This window comes from Ictidomys tridecemlineatus, chromosome 10 (assembly GCF_052094955.1).
Source record: "Ictidomys tridecemlineatus isolate mIctTri1 chromosome 10, mIctTri1.hap1, whole genome shotgun sequence".
NCBI lineage: Eukaryota > Metazoa > Chordata > Mammalia > Rodentia > Sciuridae > Ictidomys > Ictidomys tridecemlineatus.
The window spans coordinates 118,257,068-118,282,101 of NC_135486.1; the positions used below are offsets into that span (position 1 = coordinate 118,257,068).

At 58.4% G+C, this 25,034-nt stretch overlaps 1 protein-coding gene across 2 annotated transcripts; it reads left to right on the top strand.

Moving 5' to 3' along the window:
* The first annotated feature begins 32 nt into the window (after positions 1-32).
* Positions 33-24,391, top strand: Limk1 (LIM domain kinase 1). 2 transcript variants are annotated; one of them, XM_078023914.1, is made up of 16 exons: positions 33-266; positions 1,879-1,975; positions 9,989-10,127; positions 10,423-10,532; positions 11,597-11,803; positions 14,906-15,011; positions 15,110-15,276; positions 16,093-16,276; positions 16,871-16,957; positions 17,202-17,333; positions 19,345-19,404; positions 19,594-19,659; positions 20,426-20,582; positions 22,546-22,601; positions 22,843-23,000; positions 23,091-24,391. In XM_078023914.1, the coding sequence occupies exons 1-16, from the start codon at positions 212-214 to the stop codon at positions 23,251-23,253; spliced, it is 1,944 nt and encodes a 647-aa protein (XP_077880040.1). In that variant the 5' UTR covers positions 33-211; the 3' UTR covers positions 23,254-24,391. The 2 variants fall into 2 exon arrangements, with proteins under 2 accessions (XP_077880040.1, XP_077880041.1); XM_078023915.1 differs by lacking the exons at positions 33-266; positions 1,879-1,975 and adding an exon at positions 6,943-7,352.
* The last annotated feature ends 643 nt before the right edge of the window (positions 24,392-25,034 follow it).

Below are 25,034 nucleotides of genomic sequence, written 5' to 3' on the forward strand. Positions count from 1 at the left end.
GCCCCGCCCCGCCCCTCCGCGCGCTCCCCCGGCCGCCGCTGCGCGGAGCCGGTGCTCCAGCCGGTGTCCGAGAGGCGGCGGCGGCGCCGCTAGCCCCGAGCTCCAGGCCCGGCCCGCGCTCCCCGCCTCCGCCTCCCCGGGCCGGCGGCGGGCGAGCTCGCGGGCCCGGCCGCCCCGTCCCGGCCCGCCGGCCCCGCCCCCCGCCGAGTGCATGAGGTTGACGCTACTTTGTTGCACCTGGAGGGAAGAACGTATGGGAGAGGAAGGTGCGCGGGGCGCGGGCGCGGGCGGGCGCGGGCCTGGCTGCTGGCTGAGCCGCGGGCGCGGGAGGGGGCGGCCGGGCCGCCGCGGGGGCCGGGTCTGCCGCGAGGCCGCGCCCCTGCCTCCCGGGGATGAGCTCGCCCTTCCCCAGCCCGCAGGCCCCTCCCTGCCGCCTCCCACCCGCTTCCCCGCTCGCCCGGGTGGGCTGCTCTCCCGCCGGCGCTGGCGGAGCGCCCCTCCTCCCTTTCATCCCGGCGGTGCCCCTTCCCGGCGGCCCGCCATCCCGGCACTGCCCACCCGGCGCCGGCCTCCGTCCGCGTGCTCCGTTCACCCTGAGCCACCGCTTATCCGGAGTCGAACCCGGCCTAGGGAATAAAGAGCGGCTGGAGGAGCCGCAGCCCCGGGTTCCAGTCGCCACCCCGCGCGGCCGGGTTCCGTGACCTTGAGCCAGGCGCCAATACCCTGGACCTCAGTTTCCCAGTGTGTCCAGTTGGGGACCAGGCGGTCAGTCCCCGGTACTTGTGATTGGGAGCTGGACGGGCAGAGAGGGAATTTGCTTCTTGAGAACCGGTGGCTGTATACTGCCACTGCGGGACCCCTCCCCCTCCCCCTGCACCAAACCAGGTGCCTACCATTATCTTGGCTGGGGGAGTGACTGCCTTCTAGCTTCTCTTTAGCCCTTTCCCCTTTGCTGAACCCAAGGGCTAGGGCTGCACAACAATTAGGGTTCAAAGACCCCCAAGAATCCCAGTCCCACGGAGTCGGGGGTCTCCTTCTCTGGGTTTCCTTTGCTGACTCCTCACATAGATCCATTCAGTTGCAAGCTGGGTCCTAATGGGCCAGCTCCATTCTCCCCTGGGGTTTCCACCAGTCTTTATCCAGGCCAGTGAGCACCTGCCTGGAGCACAGGGACACCTCACTATTGCACCTTCCTTAGGTCCCTGGGTACTCAAAAGAAGTAAGTCATTGCTTTGGAGCCTGATTGTAAGATAGGGCAAGCCTTGCCCTCTCCAGAGCTCAGTCTCCCCATCTGTACAATGGGAAGAGGCAAACCTGGATGTCTTATAGGGTCTGCTAGCTCCAGGGCCCTGGGATGACTAAGCATACCAAGTGGCTGGCTCTGCAGCCCCAGCCCCTTGTCAAGTCAGGGCATGGCTAAGCTTCAGTTAGAGCCAGCACCTCTGGGCTTCCTGCTTGTCCCCTCCCAGCGTAGGATGCGCCAATCCAGTCCTGTCCAGTTGCTGCCCTTTGAAGGGCCTCTAAGCAATTTTTCCTGGGCTGTCAAGGGAGGAAAGGGACAAGATTGTCACCCTCCACCTTATTTCCAAACCCCACTGCTTTCTCCTGAACCTGAGTTAAAGAATGTTGTTGCTGGACAGTGGACATCCGATCCTCCTCCTCAGTTTACAGATAGGGGTGCTAAGACCCAGAGAGGCTTAGTAGCTCAGCAAGACTCAGACCACTGTCCTTTCTCTTCTCGCTTGTCACAAGGACTGCTTAGCCTGGGTGCTGTGCCCTGGGATTTGTGCACATTCGCATGAGGTCAGCAGGGCAGGCTGGGCCTGTGCCAAGCTGCACCTCTGGAGAATGGTTCCTGACTCCCTTTCCTCCCTGCAGGAAGTGAGTTGCCCGTGTGTGCGAGCTGCGGCCAGAGGATCTATGACGGCCAGTACCTCCAGGCCCTGAACGCTGACTGGCACGCAGACTGCTTCAGGTAGGGTGGGGTTCTTGCCCTGGACAAGGCCTGCAGACACCTGGTACTCTTCCTGTGCTGTCCTAGGTGCCACATAGTGAGTCCTTGGCCTCAGTGTCCTTCTGTAAAATGAAGCGTTTTGACTAGAAGATCTCTAAAGAACTTCCAGTTTTGTCATTTCAGACCCCTAAGGAGAGGGTGGGAAGACCTGCTAGTGCAGTTGTGTCCCCCCCATCTACAGGGTGTAGGTTCCAGGACCCCCACAGATACAAATCCTTTTTATAAAATGGCAGAGTATTTGCAGTCTAACCTATGCATATGTGTGCATTGGTGTGTGTTGTTGATGGGGTCTTGCTGTGCTGCCCATGCTCGCCTCTAGTTCATGGACCTAAATGATCCTCCTACCTCAGCCCCCCAAGTAGCTGGAACTCCAGCCAGGCATGCGCCACCATGCCTGACTTCAACAGTATACTTTAAATCATCTTTAGATGACTTCTGATACCTAATAGAGCATAAATGCTGTGTAATTAATTGTTATACCATGTTGTTTAAGGATTAAAGACAAGAAGGAAATCTCTACATGTGCAGTACAGATGCAATTTTATTTTCCTGAAGATTTTCAATCCAACGCTGTTTGAATCCACAGTGTGGAACCCGTGGGGTACAGAGAGCTGATAGTATCACCAGGCCTGCTGGTCCCTGGGTGGGGGAGGAGGGGAGGGCAGTGTGTCCTGCCACTGCTTCAGGGGAGGGAGAGGACAGGACAGGCCTTAAGGGGAGTTGAGCCACCGTCACTGTGCCCCAGCTGGTTGTCAAGATGCATAGCCCAGTGAGACCAGCCCTGGCCTCCAGACAGATGGGCGGTGGGGGCAGGGCTGTGTCAGAGGACAAAGCAGCACATGGCAGCCCAAAGGTGCCCTAGTGACCCAGTAGGATCATCCTGAGCAGCCAGGTGCAGAGGACTGCTGAGATTTAGCTATGGAGCCACAGCAGAAGTCTCTAAGGATGTGCGAATCCTGGGTGGAAAAGCATCATGCAGAGGGACTCTAGGCGGGGATCTGGCACCAACTGCAAATCAGAGATCAGGAGAAGCACTGTCAAGGGAGGGAGGTGCAGCCACATCAGAGCATCATGGCCAGGGGCTTATTTTAGGTTTCTTTTAATTTTGAAGAATAGGTCATAGGACATGGTGACGCATACCTGTACCCCTGTAATCCCAGTGACTCAGGACGCTCAGGCAGGAGGATAGAAAGTTAAAGGTCAGACTCAACAACTTAGCAAGGCCCTAAGCAAAAATGGTGATACCCTGTCTCAAAATAAAAAGTCAGAAGAGCTGGGGATGTGTTTCAGTGGTTAAACGCTCCTGGGTTCAATTTCTGGTACCCCACCCACCCTCAAAAAAGAATAAGCCTAGACTAGTATAGGCGTAGGTGGCCTTTAATCCCATAATCCCAGCTATTCAGGAGGCTGAGGCAGGAGGATCCCAAGTTCAAGGCCAGCCTGGGCAATTTAGTGAGACCATATCTCAAAATAAAATAAAAAGGGCTGTGGCTGCAGGTCAGTGGTAGAACACTTTCCTAGCACTCATGAAGCCCCAGGCTCAATCCCCAGTACCACCAAAAAAAGAAGTAGTCATCTTAACATTTTCTTGCATTGAGCAAGGACCACGTGCTGTTCTTAGTACTACGCATTGTTAGACATTGTGTCGTTTCCATTCTGCCAGAAGAAAATTGGGACACAGAGAAGTTAATTCTCTTGCCTAAAGTCACACAGCCAGTGAAGAGAACATCCAGTGTCCACTCTGGTGGTAAGGCCAAGAGAAAGGCAGGCGGTATCCCCTGGGTTCCCTATCAGGTCTCAGAAGGAGGCCCTACACGGGGAGTGGGGCAGTGCGGAGAGCAGGAACAGCCATTTTGGTAGCAACACTCTGAGTCCAGGGATGGCTTGAGGAGACTGAATTGAGTGATTTGGGAAGGGTACCGAGTACTGTGACTGGGACCTTTGAAGGGGACCAGCAGACCACTGGGGAGGGGCATGGGCAGACATGCTGCTGAAGAATGCCGACCTACTGGACAGATGGTAGCAACTTGGCAGGGAAGGAACCGTAACTAAAGTTCGAGCTCTGTGCTCATACACCTGGCCTAGGATAAGGACAGATAGTAGAGAAGAGTTCAGATACAATATTTGCAAGTACAGATCGAGTGTCCTTAATCAAAAAAGCTCCAAAATCGGAAATGTGAGCACTGACATGGTGTGGAAAGTTCCATCACGGCTGACCTCGCAGGTCAGGTCGGAGTCAGAGCATATTCCCGCTATACATTGTGCGGTGACCTTTAGGCTCTGCGTGAGGGGATGGGAAACACAAGTGAAGGCTGTGTTTAGACTTGGGTCCTATCCCCAAGAGGCCTCATTAGGTATATGCAAGTATCCAAAATCCAAACAAATTCAAAACCTGAAACAATTCTGGTCCCCCTCATTTCAGATCAGGGAGACTCCACCTGGACTTGTGGTATTAGCCACCCTTTATCAAGCACGCTTTAATTTTCCTCCCTCACTGTTGACCACATGAAGTACCAGATCTGCCCCGTTTGTGTGGAGGGTTAGCGGGAGCTAGCACCTTGCTCCCGTGAGCTGCCAGAGCTGGAGCGCACCTGTGCCAGCTCCCTCCGCGTCCCTAGAGCTGGAGCAGGGATGGCCGGTGGGGTGGGGGAGGGCTGATGAGTGGCAGGTCTGTGGTTTTCTAACCTGTGTCCTGGGAGTGGGTGGTCCCAGGATGCTCATGATAGTTCCTGACCATGCTGAGTTGGAGATAGGAAGGCCAGAAGGAATGGGCCCCTCGGAGCCGGTGCCGAGACGTGGATGGCTTTGCAGGGGCCAAGAGGTATCAAGGGAAGACCTTGGGGGCCCCTGAGCCTGGGATGGGAGGGAAGGTGGAGTCCTGGAGATGTGAGGGAGGCCAGGTGCAGCCCCAGTGCCGCAGGAGGGAAGCAGAGAGGCGAGGCACGTGGTGCCTGGCTTTGGAGCAATCTCCCTGCATCACCAGGAGAGGTGTGAGACCCGGCCAGGGACCATGGGGAGGGGCATATTCAGGTTGTCCCTGATGTGGAGGGACACAGGGTCCCACAGTGGGGGAGGGTCCACAGAAAGAGCCACGGTGTAGAAGCATTCCTGGCCCAGTGGTGGGTTTCTCCCAACCGCCAAAGTGAAGGGGTGAGGCCAGGTGTGTCCTCACCCATGATGGAAAGTAGCTCAGGAGTCACTGCTTGCCCAGGCACATGACTGACAGGCAGCCAGAACAGCTCTGAGCAGGATCCCTAAGGCTCTGGACCCTGCTAGGTTTCCCTCTGGAAGTGTCACAGTGCTGTGATCCCATAAGTGACATTGAGACCTTTGTTCCAGGGCCCCTGTCCCCTAAGCTGCTCAGTCAATAAGCTGTGACAGCCCTGCAGCCCCCAGCCAGCTCCTCTGTGACTGTGATTGCCATACCCCACCTTCCAGGACTCCTCTGCAGTGCCTTTCCAAGTGGTACCCCTGGGTCCAAGCCAGTCACTCACCAATGGTGACAGAGCCCCTGCTCTTTAATGGCCCCCCCAGCAGCCTGTGAAGTGCGTGCTGTCTGTTGAAGCAGCTTGACAGATGAGGAGCAGGCCCAGAGCTCAGCTGTGTGCTCAGGGACTCCCTGGGAGCAGGCCAGAGTCCAGACTCAACCCGGGTGGCCTGGCTGCAGAGCCTGCCCTGTCCCTCCCAGAGCACAGGTCCCTGCCTTAGTAGGTGAGCCAGGCCCTAGACAGATGATGTCAGGTGCTGCGGAGTGGTTTAGGTGGAGCGTCAAAGGAAGCAAGGGAGCAGCCTTGGGGATCCCGGAACCCACAGAGGACTGCATGCAGAAGTCTGTGGTGGGTGCCGTGTGCTTGGCACATCGGGCATCAGCCGAGATCCTGTATGCTGGAGTGCAGTCAGCGATGCCTAGGGGATGTTTTGGGGGAAGCCTGTCAAAGGGGCCATTGGCCCTGCATCTTATTTGAACCCCATGGCCTGTGCCCTTGAGTGCACTGAAGTCCCAGGTCCCCTCAGGTGGGACAGCAGGGCTACATGAGAAGAGTGTCACACCCTCTGAGCAGTGGGAGGCTTGCTGCAGACCTGGCACTAGGACTGGGCTGTGTGGCACCTGTGCTTGCCCCTTTGTCTCTTCTGATGGGCCCACCCCAGGAGATGTATGGCCAGGCCTAGTAGTCCAGGCTTCCCTTTGGCCCAGCTATTGCTTCTGTGCACAGCCAGCAGCCAGCGGAAGCCTCCAGTGCGGGAGCCCTCAGGCTACTGTGGCTCAAGATCTCCCTGGAGGCTAGGTTGGCTGGCGAGGAGGGGTGAGTGCATCTGGCCATGGGTTGGCTGGGGTGCAGACTCTCCTTCAGGGAACCTTCTGTGCAGGGACAAACTGTCCATGGGAAGTTGACTTCTGCTCCCTTGGGGGCAGCACCGGAAGAGACAGCTGCTTTTGAGCTTGTCCCTGTCACCAGAGAGGCGCAAGCCCTCAGTACCTTTGTCTAGACAGAGGCCAAGGAGGATACAAGCTACCTTTCTCCAGATGTGCAGGAATAAAGGCAGAATGGTCAGGTCAGAGCCTAGATCCCTCCCTCTTCAACCACTGCCTAGACTCAGAGCCTATATCCCTCCCCCTTTTCCCCACTGCCTGGGGTCAGCCTAGATCCCTCCCTCTTCACCCCACTATCTGGGGTCAGAGCCTAGATCCCTCCCCCTTCACCCCCACTTCCGGGGGTCAGAGCATAGATCCCTCCTCTTCACCCCACTGCCTAGTCTCAGAACCTAGATCCCTCCCTCTTTGCCCCACTGCTTGGGGTCAGAGCCTAGATCCCTCCCCCTTCACCCCCACTTCCTGGGGTCAGAGCCTAGATCCCTCCCCCTTCACCCCCACTTCCTGGGGTCAGAGCCTAGATCCCTCCCCCTTCACCCCCATTGCTTGGGGTCAGAGCCTAGATCCCTCCCTTTTCACCTCACTGCCTGGGGTCAGAGCCTAGATCCCTCCCCTTTAACCCCCACTTCCTGGGGTCAGAGCCTAGATCATCCGTCTTCACCCTACTTCCTGGGGTCAAAACCTAGAACCCTCCTTCTTCACCTATACCAAAGCTTAAGCAGAAGGCACTTCAGCTGCTTCCTGTTGCAGTCTCAGACCAAGACCTTCACACCACACTGTGGTATCCTCCCCATGTGGTGTGGCCACGCTGGCCCCTCCCTCTGCAGCCTCCAATCCTGAGCCCCTGGAGCAGGATAGGGAAGCTCTGGGCTGGCTGCCCTGCACTCCTGCAGGCCTCCAGAGCCCCTGCCAAAGGATGCTGTTGGCCTCGGTCCTGAGAAGACGCCGCTTCCTCAGAGGGGCTAAGTAAGTGGAAAGACCCTTCCCACCTAGTTCTGTCCCAGGCTCCTGGCAGAGGTAACCGTGGGCAGACCCACCTGGGCCAGCGTGGGGCAGAACTGAAACTCCCTGGTCATGGCTGGCCGCCATGTGGGGAACAGGCAGCTCCCAGAGCTTTTGGCCCTTTGGGTACAGTCTCCCCAGGAGGCTGGCCTCCAGCCATCCTTCTGCCCTGGTGTCCGTCCCCTGGAGGAACACCCTCAATACCTGTCCCTGCAGTTTTTTGCTGTCTCCTAGTCCAGCCTCTTCACTGCAGGGCACCTCCCATGTCCCTGCCTCTCCTCTCCTGCCCTAGCCTGGCACTGCTCCCGATGTCAGGGAAGGAACTCCACAGTGGGGCCAAGGCACAAGTCTCTGCAGGAGTTCTCTCACTGGCCCTGCCCCAGCTCCATAAGCCATCAGTACCTGCCCTGCTTCACTTGACACTTGAGGTCTCCTGTGAGGACAGGTAGCCTGTGCCCCCTCTGCCTGCCTTTTCTGGCTCCTGGCTGGATGTGGGCCTGAGGGGCAAGGGGCTGGACAGGAGCTGGGCTCTCCGGTACCTTCCACCCACAGAGGTCTTCGGGGCGCAGAGTGCTGCTGCTGAGCTAGCACATGAGCCGTGGTCTGGCCCAGGAAGCAGGCAGAGGGGGCTCTGGATGTTAGGGGGTAGGGACCCCAGAAGGGCTGGTGTCCTCTTGGACAGCTTGCGGCTGCCCAGCCTGGGACCCTAGAGAACTAGCTGGTGCAGGCGGAGGGGTGGGCCCAAGAGGGCTGCTGGTGCCTGGTGCGGCTGCTTGGGGACCACCCGGGAGGGGAGCCCTGGTGCACTCGCAGAGCCCTTGGGAAGGTGATGAGCAAGCCACCAGTCATCAGCAGAGGAGCTTCCAGGCAGGCGGGCGGAGGAGAGCAGCCACTCTCGGGAGGCGGGCAGCTCAGAGTCCCCACCCACGGAGAGGCCCTGCTTCCTACAGCCAGCCCCAGGGAGCCGGGGGAGGCTCCTGTGACGGTCCTGTGACCAAAGTCTGGAGTGGTCAGTGGAAAGGCAGGAAGCGAGTCACGGATGACCGGCGGGGGCTTTCCCTTGGGGACAGGAACTGCCACCCCTGCACAGACCACTAGTTAGGTTGGACCGTGGGAGGCGCGGCTCTGCCCCCATCTCCAGACTCCGCCCCTGCCTCTGGTGTCCTGGTTGTGGTCCTGGAGGGTGGGCAGTGGCCTTCCGTCATGGCTTCTATCCTGCACCCTTCTGCCGTCACCCCCAGAGCTAATGCGTCAGGTCCCCTTTCTGGGAGCATCCCCACCCACGTGCTTCTGAACCCTGACATTTTGTGCTTCCCCCACCCCTCCCTGCAGACTGCCAGACAGTGGGGAACTAGCTGGGTCCTCTTAAAGGGACAGTGTTTCACTGGCTATCTCAGGGCTCACCTCCTGGGATCACTGGCCACGTGGGGAAAGGACTGTCCCTCCCAGGCCCAAGCCCTCCACTCTCCTGGATTATTACCCTGCAGAGCATGGGTCCCCCTGTCCATATGTGACCCAGCAGCAGAGCTGGCCGGATCCCCTGGCCTGTTCCCTTTTGGGTGGGCACTCTGGCCACACATACCCATGCACAGCAGGAGTCTGGACGCACTCTCCTGGAGCCAGTGGGACTGTGCTCTGCAGGTCCCTGGGGGAGCTTGCTGCTGGCTCAGCGGGGCCACTGGTCCCCCCCCAACCCGGGTGCTTGGGCAGGAAGAAGCCAAGTGTGTAGATCTAGCTCCCGCACCGTGGCCAGCACCCAGAGACAGGAGCTCCCCTTCTCTCCACCTACCCCTCACCCACCCACCCTCAGGGTTTCCATGCTAGTCCTGGTGACCAGGCAGGGGACTCTGGCCCTGACCACCCAGTGTACCTGGGCATCCCACTGTAGTGTGACCACTTTTCTGAGGAAAGGCAGGGAGACTGGCGCTGAGGTACTGAACTGGCCCGAGCACCCTTCTGACCAGCAGCACCTGTGGGGCACTGGGCTCTGGGAAGCCAGGAGATCCTTTGTCTGGAGTGGCAGGTCCCAGCTGGTCTACATGAGCCAGGTCCCTGCCTGGATCTTGGTGAGACCCCAGGCAGCATGGCCCCCTGCACTCCGCCTCTTCTCTAAGTTGAGGTGACACCCCTGCCTCATGGTGCCTGGAAGGGTAAGAGGAGTTGAACCAAAGGAGCCGAGATGCTAGTGCTCTGCAAGCCTCCGGCGCTGAGGGCCAGGTAGGGCAGGGAGGAGCCCACTGGTCCATCCCCACGTCCTCCACCTGGCTGGCGACCAAGAACAAGTCACCTTCCTTGTGGACCCTCCTCTTTGCATGACAAAGCCTAGATGAGAAGTGTCCCTTACCCCTCCAGCCAGCTGCCAGGCCTGGCCCTGTGTGCAAGACTGTGTGGCTGTGCAGGCTGTGCACTGCGTGAGGTGTGGAGGAGGAGCTCAAGGGGGACCACATCATGTCTGCCAAGCCCTGTGTCAAGCATGGGCTGCTTCTGTCCAGAGGACACATATTTTGCTATTCTTCCAGAAGCTCCTGCCACTGGCTAGGCCCAGGTGTGTGGGAAGCAGGGCGCCGGCGCTGGTGACTCAACCCACCCTCTCCCCACAGGTGTTGTGAATGCGGCGCCTCCCTCTCGCACCAGTACTACGAGAAGGATGGGCAGCTCTTCTGCAAGAAGGACTACTGGGCCCGCTACGGCGAGTCCTGCCACGGGTGCTCGGAGCACATCACCAAAGGGCTGGTCATGGTGAGCACCCTGCGCACGCCCCCCGCCCCTCTGTGCCACCCGCTGCGCCTGGAGCCTCGCTGCTCCAGCTCTCCCATCATCTCCTTTTTTTCCTCTCGCTGCTTCTCTGAGCCCCTCGTGCTTGCTAAGCCTGACTGCTGTGTCCCTCAGCCCCTATCTGTGTGGCCCACACTGTGCTCGAGTCCCTGCGATGTGCTCAGGGCTGCCCTTCTGAGAAGAGGCCACATGGAGAGAGCGGAGGGGGCCGGAGGCTGGGTCCAGCGGCTCAGCTGGGTTGTCCCCACCCTTCCGCCAGGTGGCTGGGGAGCTGAAGTACCACCCTGAGTGCTTCATCTGCCTCACGTGTGGGACCTTCATCGGCGACGGGGACACCTACACGTTGGTGGAGCACTCCAAGCTGTACTGGTGAGTGTCCCGGCCCCTCTCTGCACCCGGGGCCCCGCATCACGGGCTGCCAGGACGCTGGCTTTCCACACCTGGGCCTGTCTTTCTATGTGGCCAGGTTTGAGGGGGCAAGTCCCCCCAGAAATGCCTGAGACAGCAGCCACAGGAGAGAGGTCCCACCCTCTCGTGGTCTGCAGTCACCAGGAGTGGCCCAGACCTCAAAAGCTAAGGACAGTCCCTAGCGAGACTGCCCTCCCCTCAGGCACCATCTGAACATCCAGGGGTCCCTGGGCACTTGCGCCTCTGTCCATCTGGCTCCAAATGCAGGACCCCGCAACCCCGTCAAGCTGGATGGTTTGATGAAAGACGTGGTGCCCTGGAAGGCGCGAGGCGCAGGGCTCCAGTTTTATCACGAGGGCTGTAACTGGGACCTTAGCACACAAGGCACCTCCCCGAAACCTGGTGCTCGCTGCCAAGGCTTCACAGGGCATCAGCATCCAGGGATCTTACTGGGCTTCATTCCTCCCTCGTGATTGGTTGGCCACATCATTAAGCTCAGTCTCCAGCCCCTCCTTGAAAGCAGGCTGGCTGGAAGCCCCAGCCCTTCTGTCCCCCAGTTGGTAGGCCCTTCCAGTGACCAGCCCCAGCTCTGAGTCTTCTCATTAGCATAAACTCCAGCATAAAGTGTGAGGGGCCATAGATAACAGTTCACTCCTGTTCAGGGAGTGAGAGTCTCTCCCAGGAAGCAGGGACAAAGACCAGACAGATTCCTTCTCAGCAACAGCGATAAAGCTGCATTAGAGAACAGCAGGCCTTCCCCCAGACCTCCTGCTGCACAGGATGCACCCCAGCCTTTGTCCTGGACATCTGGCAGCATTGCTGGGACTAGACAGCCCAGATGACTAAGCCGCAGAGAGGGCCAGGGCACTGGGCATGCTCAGTTCTGGTTCCTGGTCCCACCAGTCAGCTGGAAGGGGAAGAGCACAGAGCCCAGGGCGGGGACCACGGTGGGTGGTGATGCTAATGAGGACATTGACATTCTTTTCTTTCTCCTCTTTGGGTCCCACCGCGGGCATATTTTGCAGTGGGCACTGCTACTACCAGACTGTGGTGACCCCCGTCATCGAGCAGATCCTGCCCGACTCCCCTGGCTCCCACCTGCCCCACACAGTCACCCTGGTGTCCATCCCAGCCTCTGCTCATGGCAAACGTGGTCTCTCCGTCTCCATCGACCCACCCCACGGCCCTCCAGGCTGTGGTGCAGAGCACTCCCACACTGTCCGTGTCCAGGGGTGAGTGGCTAGCTACTCTGGCTGCAGGGGGTACAGCTTGGCCATTGATGTGGTGGGTGGCAGACTTTGGACTGGAGATTGCATGAATGTTGGTGGCCTGGCTCTGACTGCCTGGCACAGCAGGCACCTGGTGTGGTTATGCCTGGAAACCATTGCAGATGGAACATAACAGAAAACATTTTCACCAGGCGCGGTGGCTCATGCCTAGGACCACAAGTTCAAAGCCAGCCTTAGTGAGGCCATAAGCAACTTAGTGAGACACTGTATCTAAATAAAATATAAAAAGAGCTGGGGATGTGGCTCAGTGGTTAAGCACCCCTGGGTTTAATCCCCGGTACCAAAAAAAAAAAAAAAAAAAAATCCTGGATTTAATCCCCATCATCCCTCCACTCCCCAAAAAAGGTCAAGGCAAAATTGTAAAAGTTTAGCTTCAAATGACCCTCATTGGTGGTGTACTCAGGAACTGACAATCAGGTCTCCTTCCAGAGGACCCATCTCCAGGCTTCAGTGAAGTCCCCTAGATGGGAAATCTAAGGGTGACAGGCAGAGCTCAGGAGCGGGGCCCTTGCCTGGCATGCACAGCGAGAAGCCACCAAGCACATGAGGAAGCAAAGCTTCCTGTGCAGAAGGCAGCAGGGATACCAGGAGGCTGGCAGCTAGAGCCCCAGAGCCCCAGATACTGGGTTAGCAGGGATGGTGCAGAACAAACAGGCTCCATATGTTCTCAGAATCCTGTACGTGGAGCACATATACTTGGAAGAGAACCAAATGGAATCCCTAGAAATGAGATGTGTGATTATCAGATGAAAGTCTCCTGGCCAGGGTTTAATAGCACAGCAGGGCTTAGAGTCTCTGAGGAAAGAATAGATAAAACAGTGAGCACTGTGTGAGAGAGGTGCAGATACTCAGGACCGGGTGAGGGCGTCCTGTGACCATCAGCTTGAAGTCCAGAAGGGGAGAGTGGGAGACAGGAAATATTTGAAGATATAATGGCTAAAAACTTCCCAGAACTGGTTAAAAAGGTCAACCCACAGATTTGAGCCCAATAAATCCCAAACAGCAGAAGAAATCCACCCCTAAGCCCCTTGAGTGAAACTGTACTTCAGAGGCAGAAGACAAGACCTGAGTGGACCCGGAAAGAACAATTACTTTCAAAGAAAGACAGTGAGATCAATAGCTTATTTCTCGACAGAGACCATAGAAGCCCAAAATCAGTGAAATGATGTTGTTGGTTTTTGTGTGTGTGTGTGTGCACTAAGCACAAGTAACCATCAACTTAGGGTTTTTCTGTCTACTTTATGAAAGTATCTGGCAAGGGCCGGGTACAGTGGCGCATGCCTATGATCACATCAACTTGGGAGCTGAGTCCAGCCTCTGCAGTTTAGCAAGGCCCTAAGCAACTTAGTGAGACCCTGTCTCAAAATAAAAATAAAAAGCTGGAGGTGTGGCTCAGTGGCAAACCTGGGTTCAGACCCCAGTACCAAAAAAAAAAAAAAAAAAAACCCTGGATAAAATAAAAGGTATGTGATAGCCAGTTTTCAGTCACTATAATGAAATACTTGAGATGATTATAAAGAGAAAAAGGTTATTTTGGCTCATGTGGTTGGAGGTCTAGATCCAAGATCAGTTGGACACATTGTTTTGGGCCTCTGATGAGCATGCCCCACGGCCGTGGTGGGAACCATGTGGCAGAACCACCTGTTCACCTCATGGCTAGGAAGCCAAAGAGTGCCATCACATGGGGGACCACGCTTCCAGCACCACATCCAAACTGGGGCAGGGTCCACCTAAATGGTGCAGGAGCTGGACACCATGGTGCCCTCAGAGCCTTCACTGGCACATTGAGCAGGATTTTGAACATCCCCATCCCCAGGCATGGGAACTAAGAGCAGCATCCACCTGGTTCAGTGCAGGAGTCTCCCGTACCCACCAGGCACCGCAGCTGGGCACGGGGAGCAGCGAGAGAGGTGCTGGGGAAGGTGATCCTGGGGAGATGGCGTCTTCTCCCTACACAGCTGGCCCAGACACGGGCCTCTGAGGAGAGGGCCCCAGAGGCCGCCCTCCCTGCCTGCCCCCTGGGCGATGAAACCCCAGTTTCCCAGCCTTCTCTGCAGAGAGCTTCCTCCTGAAGCTTCCCAGTTGCCCGAGGGCCAGGCGCTGGCCACACTGTGGGATTTTTGGTTTCCTTATTTTGCATTTTACAGTACTGGGGGTTGAAGTCAGGTGCTGAGCTACAATCTCCAGCCCTAAGGAGCATTTTTTTAAGGAACATTTTTAAGATTATCTTCATTCGAAGCGACGCTGGTTCGGTGGCGCACACCTATAATCCCAGTGACTCTGGAGGCTGAGGCAGCAGGATCACAAGTTCCAGGCCAGCCTCAGCAATTTAGCGAGACCTTACCTCAAAAATAAAAAAGTAAAAAGGTTTGGAAATGTAGCTCAGTAGTAGGGCACCTCTGGATTCAGTTCCCTGTACCTTACATACATAAGTACGCATCCATAAAGGGCTAGGAGAGAAACAGAACATTTTTTAAAAACTTATGAGATGAAATGAAAACCAAAACCAGTTAAAACCTGAGTTTAAAAAAAGCGAGGAAATGCTGCAAGTTGGCCGTCCCCTAAGTTAGCTGGTGGTCCTCTGCATGCCTCATGCCCATAACCCTGCACCCGAGGCTCAGGGTGGGCTCTTAGCCCCTCTGCCAATTCAGGAGAAAGGGAGCTTCCTCTTGCTGGATGAGTCCCGGGCTTTAGGTAGAAAGCCAGTGGATCCAGACCCTAGGACCCAGCTCAGGACCCTGGTCAGCCCCAGGCATGCCAGGCATCTGGAGGAGAGCTCTGTCTGAGGTGGAGGAGTCATTCACCTGAAACAGGGGGGCAGACATCTGCAGCGGGCCACCCTTCCCCACTGCCACACCCGTGGCAGACACCCATCATCCATTTCGGAACTCTTCCCACCCTCCAGTGACATCCTGGAGAATTGCCGCCTTCCTGTCCACGAGATAGAACCTTTTGCCCCCAACCTCTGAGGGTCTCCCTGGCCATGGTTTCCTGCTGGGGTTCCAGGGGCAGGTGGGAACTGATGGGGCCATTGCTGTGTCGCAGAGTGGACCCAGGCTGCATGAGCCCAGATGTGAAGAATTCCATCCACGTGGGAGACAGGATCCTGGAGATCAACGGCACACCCATCCGGAACGTGCCCCTGGACGAGGTAGGTCCTGAGACCAGGGCCGAGTTGGGGCAGAGCCTTGGGCCCGAGCCCCTCCACCGCCACCACAGCGGCCTCAGCTGTCCACGTCCCCTCCCCAGATCGACCTGCTGATACAGGAAACCAGTCGCCTGCTGCAGCTGACCCTTGAGCACGACCCCCACGACCCGCTAGGCCATGGGCCAGGGCCAGAGCCCAGCCCCCTGGGCTCCCCGATGCACGTGCCCAGCGGAGAGGTGGGCAGCTCTGCCCGGCAGAAACCTGTCCTGTAAGTCAGTCTGGTTGGCTTGGGCGGGTACTGGCGCTGGCACCAAGCCTTGGGACACTGGGACCTCGTGCCTGCCTCCACTGGCTCCGTCTGACGGAGAAGTCAGCTCAGCCTGGGGGTGTGGGGACGAGGAGAAGGGAGCAGGCGCTGCTTCCCGGCTCATGGGGTGACTGGGTGGTGGGCTCCATCGGTGTGAGGCATGGCGGGGTCTTTGGACCTTGTCCCTATGTGGTAGGGCTCCCACTGAAGGATGTGGCAGCAGTGTGATGTGTTTCATGAAGACCACTTTGGCCCACCACGCAGGAGGGACTGGGGTGGGGACACTCGAGACCAGTGACAGCTGGTGGGCCCTTGAGTGGTCCAGGCAGCAGGTGCCAAGGGTCAGTATCTTGACCTGGGCAGGTGGGAGGAGGCAGCCTGGCCTCCCCCGCTCACTGCTCAGGACGCTGATGGAGACCTTCAGGGAGGCCGCCGTGGGCAGCCTTGCCCTAGGAAGTCACACTGCTGAAGGCACACACTCCCCTGTCGCCTGCACCCTCCAGAGCCTGGGCCACCTGTGGGCGGCTTGTTCCAGGGTCATGGGCACCCTAGACAGGTGTCAAGGCCAAGGATAGACATTCATCTAAGGCACCTGTGAGACAGTGGACCTCAGACAGGAGAGCAGAAGTGGGGGCTGGGTATTGCCCTGCGAAGGCCAAGCTGTGCCACCCGTAGCGTGGAGCACCACATGACCCCGCCAGGATGGGGCCTAGCAGGCAGGGGCAGGGTCCCAGCCAGGGCCCTTCCTGTGACACTGGGCACCGTGTGCCTCCATAGGAGAAGCTGCAGCATCGACACGTCCCCAGGTGCTGGCTCGCTGGCCTCGCCGGCCTCCCAGCGCAAGGACCTGGGTCGCTCCGAATCCCTCCGGGTGGTCTGCCGGCCACATCGCATCTTCCGGCCATCAGACCTCATCCATGGGGAGGTGCTGGGCAAGGGCTGCTTTGGCCAGGCCATCAAGGTACGGGGGGAGGGGACAGCCCTCTCGTTTCCCACCAGTGCCTCGGGGAGGCCACCACGTCTGGCCTCTAGGCTCTTGGGCCAGGGCTCTCTCCTTGGCCTCGGCCTCTTTGGGCTGGAGAGGGACAGGGACCTTCTAAGGTAGACCCAGGCGGGGTAGGAGGGCAGGCCAGCCCAGACTGATCTAAGTCCCCTCTCGAGTCTCCATGCTGAGCTTGGTGCCACCCCATCATGACCTCAGGGACCCCTTTACAGTCTCCCTGAGCAAGGACTGAGCCTGGCTCTGGTGTCACCTGGCTATGACCTGACTGGAAGGATCAGGACTATACAAAAGATGTAGGCTGGGCTTCTCAGGACCTACCCTGTCCCCGTCCCCTGGCCAGGCAGGAGTTCCTGACCAAGCTACCACTGACCTCACCCAGGCTCAGCGCCCTCCTTTCCTGCCAGCCAGGAGCCTTGGGCCCTTGGGTGTCTGGGAGCTTCCCCTGGGCTGTGCAAAGAATGTGACGCCATCTGTACATCTGCCTGGCATTACTGGGTGCCTGTGGCGCCTCCTTCAAGGCGGGTCCTGCAGTCCTGTCTGGTGTCCCCACAGGTGACGCACCGGGAGACGGGTGAGGTGATGGTGATGAAGGAGCTGATTCGGTTTGACGAGGAGACCCAGAGGACGTTTCTCAAGGAGGTCTCTCGGGGGCTGACACATGCCTCAGGGCCAGACTTCGGGTCCCTGCCCCTTCACCACCCAGATGGGGCAGCATAGGGTTCCCTGTGGACAGGGCTCAGTCCACACGTTGAGAAGGGAGACGCGTCCTCCCGGGGCCGGCGGCCTCCTGGGGGAGCAGCCCCACAGACAGTGGGCAGCCAGGGCCAGGGCCTCGGGGTGTTGGGGGCAGGAGGGGAGGGCCCAGCCTGTTTATACCCTGCAGGTGAAGGTCATGAGGTGCCTAGAGCACCCCAACGTGCTCAAGTTCATCGGGGTGCTGTACAAGGACAAGAGGCTGAACTTCATCACCGAGTATATCAAGGGCGGCACCCTGCGGGGCATCATCAAGAGCATGGTGAGTAACGGTGTGGTGGCCTGGAACCGCCACAGCTCTGGAGGCTGAGGCAGGAGGATCTTGAGTTCAAGGCCAGCCTCAGCAACTTAGCAAGGCCCTGTCTCAAAGTCAGAATGGAGTAGGGATGTAGCCCAGTGGTGAGGCTCCCCTGGGTTTGGTTCAGTCTTCAGTACCGAAAAAAAAAAGTGTGTGTGTGTGTGTGTGTGTGTGTATGTGTGTGTTTGGGGATACGGTGCCGGGCAGAGCCCCACCTGCCACCCCTCCTGTGGCCAAGGCAGCTCCCTCTGGGCCTCAGCCTCATCTATTCAGGGGGTGATGGCTGTGGGGGCCTCAAGACCCTTTAAGCCCTGATTCCAAACCAAGCAAGGGAGCAACCAGTTCCAACTAAAGCTGGAGCCCCAGGAGGGTGGCACCTTCCCCAGAGGTCACCCAGGCTGTCCTGGAACAGCTGGCCGCAGGCCTCAGGAGCCACCCAGGGAGCGGCAGCCTCCATTACCAGTCCTGGGGCCTTTGCTCTGCTTCTCATCACTTAACCGTTTCACACAATTCAGACCTTTCTTTAAGGATTCGGATAGTTTCCAATTCATCTTCAGAAATGAGGTGTTGGGCCGGGTGCAGTGGCAAAGCCTGTGATCCCTGCAACTTGGGAGGCCAAGGAGGCAGATGAAGGGTTCAGAGCCAGCCTCAGCAACCTAGAGAGGCCCTAAGCAACTCCGTGAGACCCTGTCTCTAAATAAAATATAAAGAGGGCCGGGAGGTGGCTCAGTGGTTAAGTGCCCCTGGGTTCAATCCCTGGGACCAAAAAATGAAATGAAGCGCTGGAGGGAAGCCATCTGGCACTCTTGGTTTCTTGTTGGCCGGCACCTGACCCGTCCTGCCTTCTAGGCCCTTTCAGCAGTACCCCGAGACCACGAGATCTTGTCCCTTCTCCAGCTTCTGCCGTCTCATTACCTCAGTTTACCTGGCGTTTCCCAAAGTGTGGCCCCAGGAGCCTGCTATGTGGGAGTCCCCCGGGATGTGCTGTAGTCAGGTGGGCTTTAGAGATACCAGGGAGGTTTCCCAGCCTCGCCGTTCACGCTGACGCACCCAGGTACTCCTCCTCTGGAGCCCTCCTAGGGGATGGCCAGGGGTGAGTGGTCTGTGTGTGTGATCCAAGACCTGGATTAGCCATTTTTCCATGAATGTAACAAAGTCCCTGAGATCATCACTTTATAAAGGAGAAAAGGTTTATCTGGGCTTTGCAGATTTGGAGCTACCACTTCATGACTGGCTGTCCCCACTGCTTTGGGTGGTGGCAAGGTGGCACATCTTGGTGGGAGCTCTTGGTAGAGCAAAGCCACTTGCCTCATGGCCAGAAATCAAAAGAGAAAGTGGCAGAGGCCGAGGGCCCGCAGACCCCCCCCAAGGACATGGCTCAGTGACCTAAGGACCTGTCACGAGGCCCAGCCTCTCTGAAGTTCCACCACCACCCAGTGCCAGGCCTTTCACCTGTGGGCCTACGGGGTACAGTCCAGATCTGGGCCCTGCCCACAGCAGGGCCAAGCCCTGGTCTCCCAGAGTGGCTCAATGCTGATCGAGGGTGACCATCACAGGCCCTTCTAGCTCCATCTACAAAACAGGTTCAAATTCTTTAAAACTTGGAAGGATTGGGTTTACTGTGTAGAACAACTCCTCGTGTGGCATTTAGGGGTGATTAGTGTTAGGAGTCATCTAGGATGGTGGGACGGGGTGGGGGGAAACCATGCGGCTTCTGCGAAGCCACCGTGTCATCTTAAGGACTTGCCAGAACCAGCAGCCAGGGGCCGAGGTCAGCCCACTGCTGATGCGGGGGAGGGGGCTCGAGGTCTTCCTCCTCAGAGGAGCAGCCCCCCAAGGGTTTGAAGTCACTTCTGTAAAGGAAATGTCCCCTTTCAAAAGAGACAGTTGTGGGTGCAGGAGAGATGGGGCTGTCAGTCTCCAGGACACTGGCCCCCGTGACTCTCACATCCCAGCTGTTCTCCCCGATCCCCAGGACAGCCAGTACCCATGGACTCAGAGGGTGAGCTTTGCCAAGGACATCGCGTCGGGGATGGTAAGTGGCTGGTGACCTCCATGCTGGAAACTGACCCTGAGGAATCTGGAAACAGGCCCCACGGGGAGGCTTTGGAAGGGGGCAAAGCAGACCAAACAGAGTGGGAAGACCCCTGGATGGCCCGATTGGGGTGGGGTGGGGTGGGAGCCCGGGGCCCTGCACGCCCCTCCTGACACCTGTGTCCCCCAGGCCTACCTCCACTCCATGAACATCATCCACCGAGACCTCAACTCTCACAACTGCCTGGTCCGTGAGGTAAGCAGCTGCAGCCAGTGGCTGGGCTTGTAGGGACACACTCTGGGCTCCAGCCTCAGGGCTTTCCCTCAGCAGAGGTCCTTGGGTCACCTGTGCTACCCTTTGAAGTGGGAGGTGGGGAAGCAGCCCAAGGGCAGGAGGCGGGCAGCCTGGCTCAGTAGTCAGCATAATGGCTTCTTGGGAGAGTCTAGTAACAGAGGTGGAGATCTTGGCCTCCTGAGCTGTTAGTGACCAGGACAGGTGATCACCAAGTGCAGCCCACAGCAGGGTGGCCACAGGCTGCAGCAGGCCGCATGTGTGGGGGCTGGGAGGTCAGCAGGGTGGCCACAGGCTGCAGCAGGCCACATGTGTGGGGGCTGGGAGGTCAGCAGGGTGGCCACAGGCTGCAGCAGGCCGCATGTGTGGGGGTTGGGAGGTCAGCAGAGTGGCCACAGGCTGCAGCAGGCCACATGTGTGGGGGCTGGGAGGTCAGCAGCTTCCCTGAGGAGGAGGGTGCTTGTAAGTGGGGGTAGAGGCAGGGTGCCCAGGGTCCACAGGCTGGTGGTCAGGGGACAGAGAGGGAGTGAGGGTGTCCAGGAGGAGGCATATTCGCTTCCCAGGCTGACACACAGGGCCCCAGAGGGATGGCTTAAGGCAGCAGACGCTCACTCAGAGTTCAGGAAGCCGCACCCAAACCCAGGCTCCCTCTGCAAGCTTCAGAGAGGCACGGGCTGGGCCAGCAGGGCCAGAAGGTGTCCAGCACTGGTGACCCTGCTTGTCTCCCCAGAACAACAATGTGGTGGTGGCCGACTTCGGGCTGGCACGGCTCATGGTGGACGAGAAGACCCAGCCTGAGGACCTGCGGAGCCTCAAGAAGCCCGACCGCAAGAAGCGCTACACTGTGGTGGGCAACCCCTACTGGATGGCGCCCGAGATGATCAACGGTGAGTGGCCCGCCCGTCACGCCACCTCCTGGGTCCTGGGTGCGTTTCCTGTTGCTGCCACTCTTGGTAGCTCAGGTAACACATCACCCAGCAGCCCGCAGGTCAGAAGTCCAGCCAGGGCCTCTCTGGACCAGCAGGCCGGTCCTCCTGCGAGCTCTGCCAGAGGCCCTGTTGCCTACCGTTTCTGTCCTCAGCTCAGGGCCCTGTCTCCACCTCGGGCCAGTGGCCTCTTGTGTTCACCTCCCTGTCCCTGACTCCAACCCTCCCCCTCCCTCTGATGAGGACCCTGGTGACTACTCTGAGCCACCCGCTAATCCAGGATCATCACTCCATCTCGACCCTAATCCCGGGGCTGGGGACAGTCTCAGTGGTAGAGCGCTTGCCTAGGTCGCACAGGCCCTGCTCCATCCCTGGCACTACATAAAACAAACAAACAAACAAAAAAAGGGGGACCCTGATGCCACCCGCAGAGCCCCAGGGATTGAGACGGGGCCATCTTCTGCAGCTGTGCATCAGCCCAGGGTGCTGGCCCCCTCACTCCCCAGCTCTGCTGTTCCTGCCGCGTGGTCCCTGTGTATGCCCAGACGACAAGGTCCCTCCTGGGTATGTCCAGGTCATAAGGCCCTTCCCCAAACAGGTGACACACAGGTTCAGGACAGGCAGACCCAGAGTCAGCCAGCACCAGCACTGACCAGATGGATGCAATTAGTGTCGCCCCCAGGTGACAGCTAGTCTAAACAGCCCTTGTCTTCAGGGGCAGAGTGAGGATTCCACGCGGTTTGTAAACCACTGCCAACTGGTTGGCGTTCACTGAGTAGCCGCCCTAAAGGTTTTGACAAGTGGCCAATGATATTCCCATTTGACAAACAAGGAAACTGAAGCTCAGCAAGTCTATGTCCATTTCATGAGGTCACCATAACAAAAGTATTACAGACTTGGTGACTTAACACAGTTGGTCAGGCATGGTGGCGCCCACTTGTGGTCCCAGCAAGTCAAGGGGCAGAGACAGGAGGGTGTCACACTTGAGGCCAGTCTGTGTGATTTAGTGAGACCCTGTTTCAAAATTGAATAAAAAGGGCTGGTGGGTGGTCAGTGGTTGCCACCGTACCAGGGAAAATACTATCCACACAGTGGAGGCGAGTCCCAGACCTGGCACCACAGGCCCCTCTAGGGGGCATCCTGGCCTCACCTTCTCCCCCTGCTGCTCTCTTCCGATGGTCACCACCTCCTCTGCAAGTGTTCTGTGTCCTGTCTCTCTTAAAGGCACTTGTGATGGCACTTAGGACCCCATAGATGATCCAGGCTTACCTGCCCTTCCCCTGCCACTGACTTTCACCACATCCGCAGAGAACGCAGGGCCTCGTGTGCTGACCACATGGCCCATTGGGTTGGGCGGAGGCTCAGAGTCAGAGTGCTTGCTTGGCACATGTGAGGGCCTGGGTTCGAGCCTCAACACTGCATATAAATAAATAAATAATCCATTGACAACTAAAAAAATATTTTTTTAAATATTCATTTTTTAGTTTTAGGTGGACACAGTATCTTTATTTTATTTTTATGGGTGCTGAGGATCGAACCCACTGCCTCAGGCATGCCAAACAAGCATGCTACCTCTGAGCCACATCCCCAGCCCTAAAAAAAAATTGTATTAAAAAAAAAACAAAACACTTTGTCCAGCACTGAGTGACAGCCCAGCCCAAGACCCTTTTCCCAACAAAGTAGCCTCTGGGGCCTCAGGAGTCTGCTTTGCCCAGAGTCCTGCAGCAGGTCAGGTGACCCAGCAGAGCATGGAACATGGTGTCCCGGGCCCTCATCCTCACCTCTCAATGCACAGGAGGGTCACTCGGACGTGGGGGGCTGGGACATAGGATCTAAGCCCCGTGCCATGCAGGCTATCAGCATTGGCCTGTGGCCCACGTGGCTGCTGCCCCTGGCCCTGCTCTCACTCAGTGTCTCTGTTCAGGCCGCAGCTATGATGAGAAGGTGGACGTGTTTTCCTTCGGAATCGTCCTGTGTGAGGTAGGTCCAGCGGCGGGCAATGGCGGCACTGAGACCTGGTGGCTCCTCCCCATCCCACCCTCCTGGGCTGCAGGCTGGCAGCCTCCTGAGCACAGGGCTGCCCAGAGCAGAGGGACGGCCTGACCCATGGGCTCAGTGTTCAGTCCAGGCCTTGGCCTGAGTGACCTGCCTGCAGACCCCTGGACAACATCCATCCAGGCTAAGGGGCCCCACATTAACTGAGGGGCCTTGTGCTGGACAGATCATCGGGCGAGTGAACGCAGACCCTGACTACCTGCCCCGCACCATGGACTTTGGCCTCAACGTGCGTGGCTTCCTGGACCGCTACTGCCCCCCAAACTGCCCCCCAAGCTTCTTCCCTATTACTGTGCGCTGCTGCGATTTGGACCCTGAGAAGAGGTGAGTTGGGGGCCTTGGCCTGGGGCATCCTTGCAGGTGAGGCTGATCCCAGGAGAGCCAGACCCGCCACCCACCCACCTGTCACCCCAGGCCCTGCTTCGTAAAGCTGGAACATTGGCTGGAGACCCTCCGCATGCACCTGGCTGGCCACCTGCCCTTGGGCCCACAGCTGGAGCAGCTGGATAGGGGCTTCTGGGAGACCTACCGGCGTGGTGAGAGCGGACTGCCCGCCCACCCTGAGGTCCCCGACTGAGCCCTGCCCCCCAGCTGCCCCGCCCCACCTCCAGAGAATCCGCCCTCACCAGGTTCCTCTGCAGGAGGTGGCCAAGGCATGGAGCCCTCCGCCAGGGCCGCGGGTGCCCAGACCCCTCCCCAGAGCCAGGCCCCGACTTGCCTTCTCCCCCGCGGACTGCCCCAGTGCTGCCCAGCTGCCCACACGCGGTCACACCACCCTGCCTTACCTCTTGTCTTGGTGGGGCCGCCCCCACACACTCCTGCATGAGCTGGGGGCCCCAGGAGGGCTGTGCCCACCCCACGCACCGCCCAAGACGTCTGCACCCTGCATCTGCCCGCAGCTCCTGAGCCAGGCTGGGCTGGGGGCAGCTTCTGAAGATGCCCCATAATGGCCAGGCAAGGAGGAGGGAATGGGTCAAGGGGGAGACCACGTTCCTAGGAGCCAGATGGGAGTCTGGGGCCCGTTATCCCCCGGGGGTGTCTAGGTAGCAGCAGGTGTTGATAATTATCCAGACCCCCAAACAGAGCGAGGCCTGACCCAGGGCCCGCCAATGGCCAGGCAGCAGCAGGCCTTGCTCTTGGTTTGGGTCTCTTTCCTTTCTTTATCGAAGCCACTTTAGTGAGAAGCAGGTACCAGGCCTCAGGGTGAAGAGGGGTCCCTTGAGGGAGAGGGCACCATGCTGCCTGGGTCAGGGCTGATGGGGGGAGCTGGCCCTGGGCAGGAGTGGCGATCGAGAGGCAGGTGTCCACCAGCAGCCCCGCCCCCAGGATCATCTCAGCGCCCCCTCCCGTGCTCCCTGCCAGTAGCTGGAGGAGTCCCTGCCCCTCCTCGTGCCCCTCTGTCCTCTGGGTTCTTTCTGTGTAATCTATTTTTTAAGAAGAGTTTGTATTATTTTTTCATACGGCTGCAGCAGCAGCTGCTGGGGGCTTGGGATTTATTTTTTTGGCGGGCGGGGTGGGAGGGCCATTTTGTCACTTTGCCTCAGTTGAGCATCTAGGAAGTGTTAAAACTGTGAAGCGCTCTCAGTGCACTTTGAACCTGGAAAATGGTCGCTCGGCCCATGGGCGACTGAGGGAGGCGGATGCTCGCCTCCCCGGGGAACCAGGACATGGAAGCAACGAAACCCAGACTCGAACAATAAAATCTGTGCTCCCCACCGGGGCCTCCTTGCCGTGTGCTGGGGCCAGGGGCAGAGCCGCTCTGATTGGAGTGAGGGGGCCCCTGGGAGAGGAAGGCTGGGGGGGCCAGGCAGGGCGGAGGTGCCCCTGGAGCAGGGGCAGTGGCAGTGGCTCAGCCAGGGTGGGAGGACTTCGGGGTGGGGGTGGGGATGGGGGTAGGTTCAGGAATCTCTAGAGGACTGTCTGCAGGTGTCAAAGACGGGGAGGCAAAACAGGGATCCGGGATCAGGGTACAGCCCGGTACCATGAGTGAGGCCCTGGTCCATCCCCAGCCTGCAAAAGAAAAAGGATCAAGGGAAGAAGCAGGTGCTGGGTAAGCCCAGGTGATGCCCTGCCCTGCTGGAAGTGGCTACCTGCGTGGGTCAGGGGGTTAGGGAAAGACTGGTCTCTTGAGAGACCTTGTATGGCATAACCCATGGCCCCTGGTCTTGGTGGATTAAGATAACAGTGACCACTGTGCTCACGGTGTATGTCTGTCCAGAACTTAGGAGTGGGGCTCCCTTTTCTGGCCCAGATGGGGCCCTGGGTTCCATCCCCAGCATCACACACACACACACACTTCACCTGTTTTTTTTAAATTGGTTTATTTTTAACTTTCAGTTGGGAGAGTTCTTGATTCTA

What these genes read in the sequence shown, in the direction of transcription:
- Limk1 (XM_078023914.1), top strand. Translation starts at nt 212, where the DNA reads ATGAGGTTGACGCTACTTTGTTGCACCTGGAGGGAAGAACGTATGGGA. An exon ending in GAGCACTCCAAGCTGTACTG is followed by an intron (nt 10,533 to 11,596) that starts GTGAGTGTCCCG and finishes CATATTTTGCAG; the next exon opens with TGGGCACTGCTACTACCAGA. An exon ending in GATTTGGACCCTGAGAAGAG is followed by an intron (nt 23,001 to 23,090) that starts GTGAGTTGGGGG and finishes CTGTCACCCCAG; the next exon opens with GCCCTGCTTCGTAAAGCTGG.